This window comes from Phyllostomus hastatus, unplaced genomic scaffold (genome assembly GCF_019186645.2).
Source record: "Phyllostomus hastatus isolate PE091 unplaced genomic scaffold, TTU_PhHast_1.1 phas_contig_34, whole genome shotgun sequence".
Lineage (NCBI taxonomy): Eukaryota > Metazoa > Chordata > Mammalia > Chiroptera > Phyllostomidae > Phyllostomus > Phyllostomus hastatus.
The window spans coordinates 35,845,124-35,857,665 of record NW_025333857.1 but is presented as its reverse complement, the minus strand read 5'-3'; the positions used below and the strand labels follow the sequence as shown (position 1 = coordinate 35,857,665).

Below are 12,542 nucleotides of genomic sequence, written 5' to 3'. Positions count from 1 at the left end.
TGGTGTCTTGCATTTTGCCATAAGGAAGTTTCCCCATTCAGGCCAGTGGAAAAGTGCCAGCTGTTTGTGCTCTGTGCAACTTCGAGATGTGGGTGGGGTAATTAAAAGAGCTGCATAAATTAACTAGAAAAGAAGGCCTTACCAAGTGTCCATTGCCAGTTGGGAATATCAGTGTGTGAGAGCAGTATTTGAACAAATAACTCAGTTTTCTGTTTTTGCTGGAAGCCCTGTATACATGTAATATAACAGGGTTCAAGACCCATCGTTGCTACTAATTAATCCGTGACCTTGGTACATCACTTAACTTCTCTGGGCCTTAGTTACTTCATCAGTCAAACAAAGGTACCCTTCTGTGAACCCATGAGCAATATTTCTGCCATCTGCTTATATAAAAAAGCAAAGGGAGGTCTGGGTGGTTTGAATTAGCCAACAATGAGGCTAGAACTGGATTTTTTGAACTTGAAACAGAGAACACATTTAAATGACCAAGGACAATCACGCCAAAGCATTGTAACGAGGAGTTTCCTTTCTTGTTTTTTTTGTTTTTGTTTTTACTTCTCATTTCATTATAGGAGATTCAGGTAACCTCTGCAGTTGCTGACAAATGATCCTGGAAAGAATGAGGAGAAGAGTTGCTGGCTGGTGTGTGTGTGTGTGTATGTTTTGGTGGCAAGTGTGACATCTTTCCTTCTCTCTCCATTCCATTTGCGGGCCAGCAAACTTGTGTTACGTCCCTTTCATGCCTCTCTGTTCTGCCTCAGGTAAGGTTTGCATCACTGCCACAGAAGGTCTCAGGAGGTACCACAGTGGGATTGCGCACGTACCTCAGCACATACATCCTGAGTGCCCCTCATGGTTATTGAGAATCAAGCCTAATAAAATACATGCTTTTAAATCCCAAACTTCAAACACCTCATGAAGTTGCTGACAGGCAGCTTCATTTGGGTAAGCCGCATATTTAGAATAGAAACTGGGCTAGTTGACCCCCTGGCAGATGTCTGTGAGGGACGGGAGGCAGTGGTCCTCTCATTCTGGTTACGGCACTCTGTCCGCTCTGACCCTTTGTCTCCAAAACCTCACAACCATGGCACCAGCTCTTGATTTAGAAGGAAAACTCTGATGAGAAAGCTTTTTCCTTCCATTTCTGTTCTTACATCTCCTCTCCTCCTGTTTCCTTCCTCTCTCTTTTCTTCTCTTCCTGCTGTTCCTCTGCTCCCAAGTGCAAAAAACCACCTTCATTTGTAAACTTCAGAAATGTTTACCTAAAGAGGCACTCCTTACTCGGGCAATAGTCAGAAGGTCCTAAGGACTGATAGAATGACCTCAAGCGAACATGACATGACATCCCAAGGACAGGCAGCAGTGATGCAGGGCTGAACTGCCATGTGAGACAAGGTCTGAATCACAGTCGATAAACCTCAGGCTTTCATGTTTTAAAAATGTCTTAGAAATTCTTCTTAGAAATTCTTCAGAAATAGAAAGAGAAGTCAAAGTAACTGAGCAGTCATGATCTTGAAGTTATTCTGATAGTCAGACAGCTATGTTTAGAAAGATGCGTTTGAAAGGATGCTTTCGTACGTGCTTTTAAGTTGGATTCATGTTGTCTGTTGTCTTTTTTGAGGAGGCCATGTTTTTCATTGTGCTGAGTCCACACTGCACACCTTCATGGTGTAGGATGAGTGCAGCTAAGTCACCTTATCGTTTATGGGTGTCCATTTAGGTATAAAGCTTCTTAAAGAAAATTGTTTACAGCTCTGGCTGGCGTAGCTCAGTGGATTGAGCGCGGGCTGCAAACCAAAGTGTTGCAGGTTCAATTCCCAGTCAGGGCACATGACTGGGTTGCAGGCCATGAACCCCAGCAACCGCACATTGATGTTTCTCTCTGTCCCTCTTTCTCCCTCCCTTCCCTCTCTAAAAGTAAATAAATAAAATCTTAAAAAAAGAAAGAAAAAAATTGTTTAGAGGAACAAATACCTTTTCTGTTAAAATGTATTGCTTTCTATCATTTTTCTTCGTATCACATTCTAAAAAGAAGTTGGTCAATATCAACATACTGGAAATGCTGGAACTAAGGTAAAAAGTCCAGAGGGAAGCTCTGCAGTCCGTCTCACAAACATGTGTTTCATCCGGCGTACACTCACATAGGTAGCGCTTCTGTAAGTGTTGCATACAACAACCGCAAATTAGTAATACACATGAACCCATAATTTGATATATTTTTAGGTGGTACCACTTTCTTCCCCCACCTCTTTTGTGGTGGAATCACACTCTCTCTTTGTAGAGAACATCTTATTAAACTGCTTTTCAGGAGTTAAGCCCATCCAAATCCATACACAGCCGGTACTTTACTGCCATGCAAGCAGAGGCTGCTTAGAGGGCAGAAAGGCTGAAGCACACTCAGTTCTGTGAGGGCTGGATAGGGCTTGAGGGCGTGTCCTGTCCTCCTACTCAACGCTTTGAGGGAATCTCTCCTGTAATGATTCTGAGGTCTAAAACTATGTTGGCGGACAAAAATTGCAAGTGTTTAAAAGGAGATACAAGAAATACAAAAATACAGCACATTGCTTCCATTTTAAGCCTGGAAGACACATGAGGCTCCACACCCAAACCTGTGGGGATCTGATCAACCACCGCCATGAATTTCAAAGATGAGCTCTAAGGAGCACAGAGCTTGGTGGGAGCAGAGCTTCCAGAAGTGGGCAAAATGTCCTGAGAAAGCGCTACATTCTCCTTGACCCTTGGAGCTGCAGCGACCACACTTGCCTGCATCTCCCACCACTGCCTATTTTTTCACCCCGTCTGTAAACAACCTTTCCACCCCTTGCCCCACCCGTGTTACCAGGAAGTAATTCTCAAGTTTCCCCAAAAGCATTTATTTCCATAAAACTCTGAGAGAGTCGGGCTTCACCCAGACCACCCCTTCTTGAGTGTGCCGTCTTCTTTAAGAGACTAGGCTCTGAGTTGTGTGGTCAGTTATTCTTTGCCTGGCCAGACCTTCTGCTTCCTGCACTGTCTGTTGAATCTGGAGATTGTGGGGACACTCCAAGCAAGTGCACCTGTCCTCTTAATCAAAACCAAGGCATTTTACATGTCTACTCACTGGCATCTAGTCACTGAAGTGTGTGTCCGAGATTATATTGCAGTTCAGTGTCTATATTTTTCCTTCATACTAAAAGTAAAAAGAGCTAAAAATGATTACTCAGAACCTTTCTTAGCCATTAATGGGGAAAAAGTATCATACAAATGACCTTTTTTAAATATATAAATTGAAATCCATAAATCGGAAAGTGTTGCCTCTACCCTTTGATAAGTTGAATATTTATACACCCATTCATGACTGTGTACAACACATACAATTGTTTGTAACATATGGATACCCTATATATGTAAAGATATTCACACTGTATATTTAAAACTCTATATAACATATGTTTACCACTGAAAGATAATTATATACTTATAAAAGCATAGTCTATATAATACTCACTTAAAGATAGCTCTATTATATCTACATCCATACGCTTGCCAAGGCCTCCAGATTTATCCTTTCAGTTAAAGATTATCTTGTTAAAGCTTTCAATTGGTTACAAATGTCTTTTTGTTTGTCCCCCAGGATACTATGGGGACGGCCTAAATGCCATCATTGTGTTTGCCGCCTGTTTTCTGCCAGACAGCAGTCGGGCGGATTACCACTATGTCATGGAAAATCTTTTCCTGTGAGTGATACTTACGACCAAGTGCTTTGAGTTAATGTCTGTGGGCATGCATGGCAGATAAGCATCTTTAGTAAAAGGAAGTTAAGTGATGTAGAATATTCTCAGCCTTTGGTAAGAAGTAAATGAAATCTCTGTCAAGGAACACTGCTCAAGAGACTAAAGCCTTTAAAGTCCTTCTTGCCAATAGAATGAATTGAGAACAAAACCAACACAGTGTAGCCTGCATTTGAAAACTCTGTAACATTTCCTCTGGGTGAAGTGTTATATTTGTTCCCTGATAACATGTTCTCAGTCAGTGATGATAACCTGACTTCGTTTATATCTGCCCTCATTGAATCTGAGTTGCCCTTAGTATATGATAACATTGTTGACATTTTTGAAAGTCAGGTTTCTTACCCACACATTTTTTTAGTGTGCCGGCCTTAAAAAAAAAAAAAGATAATTGTACTTTTAAATGAACAATACTCACTCTCAGAGAAATGATCTCAGATAACTGATTCTTCTCAAGGTGAAGAGGTAATATGCACAAGCATTCTTAAATATCATGCACCCTGTCATTTAAATGGCTATATAATTATGGTGTAGATAAGATGAAGTGTTTCATGTGGGAGCTGAAAGCACACCTCTCCTTTCCTGTGATCAGATATGTAATAAGTACTTTAGAGCTGATGGTAGCTGAAGATTATATGATTGTGTACTTGAATGGCGCTACCCCAAGACGGCAGATGCCAGGGCTGGGCTGGATGAAGAAATGCTACCAGATGATTGACAGGCGGTAGGTGGGCTCCTTTATTTAATCCCTATTTTTACTTTCTCAATGATTCCCACTTCAAACTCTGTTAATCTACCAATGCAATTACATTTCAGGAGCAATGAATTACTCGAGTTTAGATAATAAATGATAACAGATTAAAGTGTCACTTGGTGTCCCAAATCTGAACAAAGCAAATTCTCCCCAGATTTTGTTATGCTGTCATCTCAGACCAGCTGACCAAGTCTGGTGTGAACTCCACATATGTAGTTGTCACGTGGAGGTGCAATGTGAACTGGGACACCAGTATCCAGGACTCTTTTCAGGTGTCATGTGGTCTTGACGTATTTATGCACACTGGGACTACAGTGATTTTTAAAAATGTGCTCTTATTTCAGCAATCATGGTCAGTTCACATTAAACACTAGCCCATATGGTGCCTTTGGGTGTCCCTTCTTCAAGGTACTTTACTTTCATTCATACTGCTTTTAGTAGAACAAAACACATTATTGCCATGTACAGGGAAAGTGTCATAAACACACAAGTTTATGATGTCTCCTTACATAATAATACTTGAGTACCCTGTTATTGTAACTAAAATTCACTTAATGATCTAAGCATTCACAAAGTAGCATTATTCATGTGAAAAATGTGCCTGAAAATTATGAGCATTAAAATTGTCACCTAAAGACCAAACGACCACATGACATACCATTTTTATTTTCACTATGTGTAAGAAGACATGAAGTCTCAGAGGTAGAATCATTGTGTAAGTTGCTAGTAAGAGTAAATTCTTTTTAAAATAGTAAAGATAATGCTGACAAAAATGAAAAGCACTGTTAAACAAAAATATGTCATATGGTTATAGATTTATCCATCCAAAGAATGCAACCATTCTCTTTTACCTCTATTCTGAGATAATAAGGCTTGAATGAAGCATAAAAGTTTCAAATTATATATCAAAAAGTATTTTTATTAATTATGACTATTCCATACTTGCCCTGCTAATAATAATAACTTGCCTGGAACTCTTTCTATGTATTCTTATTAGATCATATGCCTTCAGTTTTAATTCCTTCTAAAAAAGGTTATGAGTAATATTTTTTTCAAAATAGGTTGCGGAAGAACTTGAAATCATTCATCATCGTTCATCCATCTTGGTTCATCAGAACAATCCTTGCAGTGACACGACCTTTTATAAGGTATGATTATTATTATATAAAAGTAAAAGCATTACTAGTAGATTTTTAAAAAGTATTAATTGATCTATAAACAAGAATTCATAAACCAAAAGGGTGCTTGACATAATTTCCTCTGCCTTTCCTGGAAATTCCTTTGGACTACCCAGCAAGAGTACCTAATGAAGAGTATTATTTCATAATGACTACTTTCCCCCCAGTTATTGTAAAACATGATCTCTATGTTGCTTGTTGTGAACACAGAAGATGAAGTGGGGGTTTCCGTGCCACATTACAAAAAGGAATAGACAGTACTTTTAAAGGGATGTATGGTATTTTGCAGAGACTAGAAAAGGCAGAGTAATAGGACAATAGAAAATAAAGACAACCAAAGGACAAAGGCAGAAGCCATGTCTTCTCTTCATTGTTCTATTTTTGTTGAACGAATATCATGCCGGTCACCAGAGTTAGGTAGAGAGTGTGGGTGGCCCTGTTGGTGGCATTTTTTTGACCCCCCCGTTCGGGTTCTTGGTGTCAACTGAGTTCACTTCAGTGAATATTTATGCACCATTTTGTCGTGCCAGATGTTGCATAGCCTCCCATTTGGGGAATGCAAAGAAGAGTGAAATAGCCATAATATAGGAAGACTTGGAACAGTTAAATGAAAGGGACAGTGTGTATTTTCTAGAGAACTTTAAAAATATAATAAAGTCTTGCCTAACATTGGGATACAGATCACATAAACTGAAAATTTCCTACCTCAAAGGTATTAATGAATCCCTAAGAAAAACTCTGATAACTTCGCTTCTGGAGAAAATAGAGGGTAAAATCCAGCCCCTCCCTTTTTTTTACAGAGGTTTTACTGAGCCCCCCAGATTCTGCCTTTTTGTGCTCAGTGCTCACTGGTAGTTATTTCACTTTCCCCTTCCACACTTCCAGCGAGTGAGCAGCACGACTGAATTTAATCTTCCTCTGGCAAGATCAGCTCTTCACCGTGCCATGTCAAATGGCCTTGAAAATAACATGAAATATTTGCATACACAAAAGCCATTTATTTTAATGATAGCAGAAAATGCTTTGACAAGGAATAAGAATCCATGTACATTGAAAAAGCTTGTAAAAAGTTTAATGTATAAAAAAGTGAAGATTAAAATTGATGTTGATTATTGATGATTTTTAATAATTCAGTTTTTATATTTATAAAACAAATATTTCTTCTTGCTAAATAAAAAAATATTTGTTACTGTAAAAATATTGAAAAAAATTATAATTCAACAGTATTTATTGGAGGGAGTTTCAATATAATCAGAATTAAAACAACAATAATTATAAAATAGCAAATAGTGTTGTGGTAAATTACTTATAATAATGGCTTACATTTATTGAGTGCTTATGTGCATTATTTCATTTAATCCTAATGACAGACTTCTGAAAGAAGTGCTGTTTACTATTTTTGTTATACAGGGAAAAACCCTGAGGTTCAGTGAGGTCAAATAAATTGTCTAAAGCAGGAACGAGCAAATCCACTGGACCCCTGTATAAGGGGTCCAATAGGAAATATTTTAGTGGGCCATGCTGTCTCCATCACAAGAACCCAATCTGCCATTGTAGGGCAGAAGCAGCCACAGACAATATGTAAACAATAGGTATGGCTGTGTTCCAATAAACTTGATTTATGAATACTGAAATTAAATTTTATAAAATGCATATATCACAAAATATTCTGGTTTGTATATTTTTTCAAGCATTTAAAAAACATAATGATTCTTAGCTAAAGAATTGTAAAAAACAGTTCATAAGTTGGCTTTGGCCTATGGGTTATAGTTTGCCAACCCCAGGTCTAAGGTAACATAGCCAATAAATGAAACTCTGGCTTTAAATCCAATTGGCTGCCTAATTCTAAAGGTCACACGCTTTAAGTACTTAAATATTGTGTCTACAGTTTCATCATGTAAGACCCTCTTTAAATATCCCAACTTTTATGAGCCAAAGAAGAGGCCACTATAATGTATTATGAGCCTATTTTATAGGTTATTGGTGGTATGTGTTCACCCATGACTCATCAGGGAGGCTAGAAGTGACTGTATGGAGAGGCAGGCTGCTCACAAGACATAGCCAGTGATCCAGGGTCAAAACTGCAAGTAAAATTGGAACATAGATGTGTAGAGACTTGACCTTGAAAAATTTCCTGCCAGAATGCACAGTAGTTGAACAAAAGGAAGTACATGTGGCAGACAGCTCAGCATGGTCCCGGTAGACAGCGGAACCTTTTCCATCTGAGGTGATTTCAAATGATTTGAAACCATCTGAGGAAGTTCAATGCTTGATCAAGTTCCTTTTCGAGTGGAATGATACATTTTTAAAATGTTTACAATTACACCAGTTATAGAGAAATATGTTCTTACCAAGTTCTTCCTCCAACAACTACTAATTTCTGTTTCTAACTCCTTTCCTCAGAGGTACATTTTCTCAAAGACTTTATTTATTATTTTTAAGAGAAAGGGGAAGGAGTGGGGGGAGAAAGAGAGCGACCTGGCCTGCAACCCTGGCACATGCTCTGACTGGGAATTGAACCAGTGACCTTTTGGTTTGCAGGCTGGTACTCAAGCACTGAGGCACATTTTTTTGGGCTGGGGCTGGGGGCACATTTCTTTATCATTTTCAGTGGTCTCCTTCCAAGTTATTTTCTATGCATTTAACACATCTAAAATAATAACATTTAGAAGCAAGTGGTTTGTAATCCAAATCCAATCATCAGAACAGTTTTTGAACTTTGGTTCATCTGGAATGAATTCTGAGACGAAAACTTTACCAAAAAAGTGTTTCAAATATTAAAATAAAACTAAAACTAAAAAAAGAAAAAGAGGAAAATTAGTTTATGTATACTTTTAAAGTATATTAACATTGGTAGATTCTGAAAGAACTAATGACAAGATTTTCATTTGTGAAAAACAAACAAGCAAACAAAAGCAAACAAACCAGAAACCAGTGACAATGCAGAGTGACAGGAACCATGGGAGGTCATGTGATGTGTGGTCAAGTGTGTGGACACTGCAGTCAAACCACACAGGTTTAAAGTCAGGCTTTGCCACTTACTGATGGTAAATACTTAGCTCCCTGTGTCTCAGTTTCCTTAGTTTTAAAAAGAGAAAAATAGCAGTACCTACCGCACTAGACTATACTAAGAAGTAAATGAGTTAATGTATGTAAACCACTTAAAATAGTCTCTGGCACATAGTAACCACTCAAATAATGTAGCCTTTCTTCTCAGTGGGAATATTGCAGCAAGGTGTTAAACAATATAATCAGGATTTTCAAGAAGAAGCAGCAACCCTGAGGGGGATGAAGGAGCAACTAATCATGTATTTTTTTTCTTTTCTTCCTTTTTTTAGTTCAAAATTCAGCAGTAAAATTAAATATGTCAGCAGCTTATCAGAGCTCAGTGGACTGATCCCAATGGATTGCATCCAGATTCCAGAGAGCATCATCAAGTAAGTCCTGATGCCTTCGAAGGTCTGGTAAGAAATATTGCATGTTTGGGAAAGGAGATTTGAACACAATTCATTCCTTAAATAGTGGGGGAATGGCATTATCTTATGTTTAAAACAAATATTAAATATTCTCCAAACTTGTGTATATTTTTCTTAGAACCCAAGGTCACTGTTCTGTACTTTTAGATCCTCTTTCACATAATTTTCTCTTATAATGATTGATTATTGCTCATTTGCCCTTTGCATTTTACTACCATTTCAGAGAAAGCATAAATTTAACATTAACCAGTACATCCACTGCTTGTGTCTCCCATTCCACATACACATCAGGGTGTGAGCGTAGTTTGTATTTCTTCATCACCTTACACAAAGTTATTTGTTTGCATGACCCTAGAAAAAGAGAAAGAAAATACCCTACGGCCCTCTCTGTTTTCTTCTGAGTCCTTTTCCATCACAGTTCCCTTCAGGTGAAAAATAAAGCTGAGTGGTATGTGGCACAGTTAGGAACATCTCCTTACTCTGCACAGGGTAATGCCTCAGCATTGATGCTGAAGATTGAAGGATTATGCTACAAAAATAAGAGTATAAATTAGCTAAACAACCAGTTGGAACAGCAACTTAAAAACAGGACACAGGAGAGTGAACTCTCCTATTTGTTTCATTGTTGCAAGGAGCCAGCACTTTCTGTGGATCATGTTTTTTTTTTCACTGTACCTGATTCACTTGTTTTTTACTTGAATAGAATTGATAGGAAGGTTACCATCAGCTTGAAGAAAACAGACAAGGATACCCCATCTTCCTCCAGAAGATGGATAAGAAAACGGACTTTCCAATCTGGGCACCTCCCCCCACAAAAAAAGGAGTCCTCAATTTAAAAAATAAATAAATAAAAGCACAGAAGCTGGAAGGAAAGGCCTCTCATTTAGTGTTTATTTATACTGTGTGGGGCACACAAATGCTCTCTTTGTATCATTTACAGGAATAGGAAGATAGCTTAGAAAAGAGAAATTGCTTATACAAAGTATAAGTAGGAACAAGGAAAGATGAAACTAGAATTCAATCTAATCAGGCTGACACCCAGATTCCCATGCTCTTTTTAGTAGTTTCCTTTGCTTCCTTTAATGTATCCAAATAAAGTCAAAGCTCAGGAGTAGGTGCATTTAATTTTCCCACATCCCAATATCAGACATGGACCCAGGACACTGACTGAGCTTGGAGTGGCCAGTTGGCTCAGCTGAGTCAGGTGGAGTGTTCATAAAGTCCCGGCAATGGCTTTAATCCTCTTCAGCTTCTCAGGGTCCCCACAACCAGCACACCTCAAAACTCTGGTCTGCTGCTTCAAAAAGGTGCCCCCCATCTCAAAAATCTACTCCTACTCTTTGAATAAAAAATGTCCTAGAGCACCCACTTCCTGTAATACTGTCTCCATTTGCCAAAGATGACAAGGACATTCTTTTTACAAGTGGGAATGAGCGTCATGTATACTCTAGGTCAGCGATTTTCAACCAGTGTGCCACAGGAATTTTTAAAACATGCAACACCTACTTAGTCAGGGGCACTGACCTCTTTTCACTTAGACTGTCAAATAAAAAAATGACAACAGCCAACACAACAATAACTGTCTAGCGTGAATGAATCAAAAATATACCTATTTGTTGTCAGATCAGCAAAAAATATATTTATTGGTGTGCTGAAGAATTTTGGAAATTAGTTTGTGTGCACCATGAGATGAATAAGGTTGAAAATCACTGCTGTAGGTAAATATGGTGATACTTCCGTGGTGTGGCTGTTGGAAGAGAAGGGAATGGGCTTTGGAAGCTAAGCATTAGATGTGAACCTTCCTGCCTGTCTCTCAGTATCTCGGAAACTTCAGGAAACTTACTAAAACTCTGAGTCTCAACTTCAGCCTCAGTATACTGCAGAAGGAAGACGCAGTTCATGGAATGGTCCTGAGGACTGAATGAAAACGAAGTATGAAACACATTCAGAAAGACCCCTGGCACGATGTTGGCAGTCCAGAATATTATTTATTATAGCCGTGTTGCTTATAGAGGCTCATTATCATATGGGAAAGTTGAATTGAAAAGTTTAACATACGCAGGGCACTTTTTACTCATCTACACACTTCAGTTTTCAAGGGCCCTATTAAAAAGTTACTTCAGGAATAAGGGTTCTCTTTGGAAAGATTTTCTTCTGGAGGAAGAAATTTATAACCTTGTATGCCCTCCTCATGTATCCATGTTATCTCCTGTCTTCTGTAATCCATCTCTGGTCATCCTTGCTGCCATTTTTGTTACTGGCCCTCGTTTTCACGACATGCCATTTTCAAATGCGTACAAGCCATAGCTCCCTCCTATTACTGCATAACATGCAGATCTGATCTCAGCCAATCCCAACACCCACATTCTGCTGGGATGGATCCTGTCACCAAAGGGCTTAAATGAAAGAAAAAGTTGCCCAGTCTGGAATCAGATTTATAGCCACTGATTATGGTCAATTCTTGTTATTTGCTGCAGTGATGTTCTGGAACACCAAATAATGATTAGTAAACTGCTGTTCCTAAAGGAAATATAAGGTTAGGTTCCTTCGAGCCTCTGGTCACACACTTTGTCAAGCAGTTAACATATAAGTTGCTTAATGTGTTTCTGTTTAAAAATAACTTATTCAATATAAATTGTTAATTCATTGTTATTGACCTCATGGCCAACAACATCATAAATTGTGCCTAAACAAAGAATATCTAACAAACATATTCTCCATGAGGAACACCACCTCTTTTTTGTTCTTAGGATCACGATACAGCATTTTATCACTCTTTGGGGACCATTTTAAGTAGCAAAATACCAACAAAATTTTTTAAAAAGCCACAAAACATGCACTTAATAGACTGCACAAATGACACTTCCCCATATAGCTGGGGAAGTGCATGTCAGATGCCTCAATTTTTTGCCACTGTATGAATATCTTCAAGTGATCATGAACTCACCACAGGTATTGATTTGGGGTTTACAAATAAAGTTTAGCAAGCAGGGAATTTGCAAACAAAATCTGCAAATAATGAGGATTGGCTGCCTGTAATTAGAAATTGTACATCATTGATTATATCTAATATACATAAGATTTCTCCCAAAAGGCAATTGGATTATTATTCGGGTAGGCTTTTTCTCTCATGTTCTGACTATTCTTTAAATCACTTACCTGTCGTGTTTTTCATCTGTTGGCTCATTTCCCTCACTGCATCCATTTTTTATCTCGTAAGGTACGATGAAGAGAGATCTTATAAGAGAAGTGTGAGGTAAAAGTCTCCTGATCTGCAGTTCACGCTGGACCTTCTGTGTGTGTGCACCAGTGTCTTATTCGTGGGTGACCTCAACATGCTTCCAGAGCAAGAGGTCATTGTATCAGT

At 38.5% G+C, this 12,542-nt stretch overlaps 1 protein-coding gene across 1 annotated transcript in view; it reads left to right on the top strand.

The window, feature by feature from the left end:
* PRUNE2 (prune homolog 2 with BCH domain) overlaps positions 1–12,542 on the top strand; it is a 235,404-nt gene that overhangs the window by 213,136 nt on the left and 9,726 nt on the right. Inside the window, exons 13-18 of the mRNA XM_045840229.1 lie at positions 573–581; positions 3,614–3,716; positions 4,360–4,491; positions 5,583–5,669; positions 9,038–9,136; positions 12,396–12,431. Of these exons, the coding sequence (XP_045696185.1) occupies positions 573–581; positions 3,614–3,716; positions 4,360–4,491; positions 5,583–5,669; positions 9,038–9,136; positions 12,396–12,431 (466 nt within the window). The remainder of the gene's footprint in view (positions 1–572; positions 582–3,613; positions 3,717–4,359; positions 4,492–5,582; positions 5,670–9,037; positions 9,137–12,395; positions 12,432–12,542) is intronic.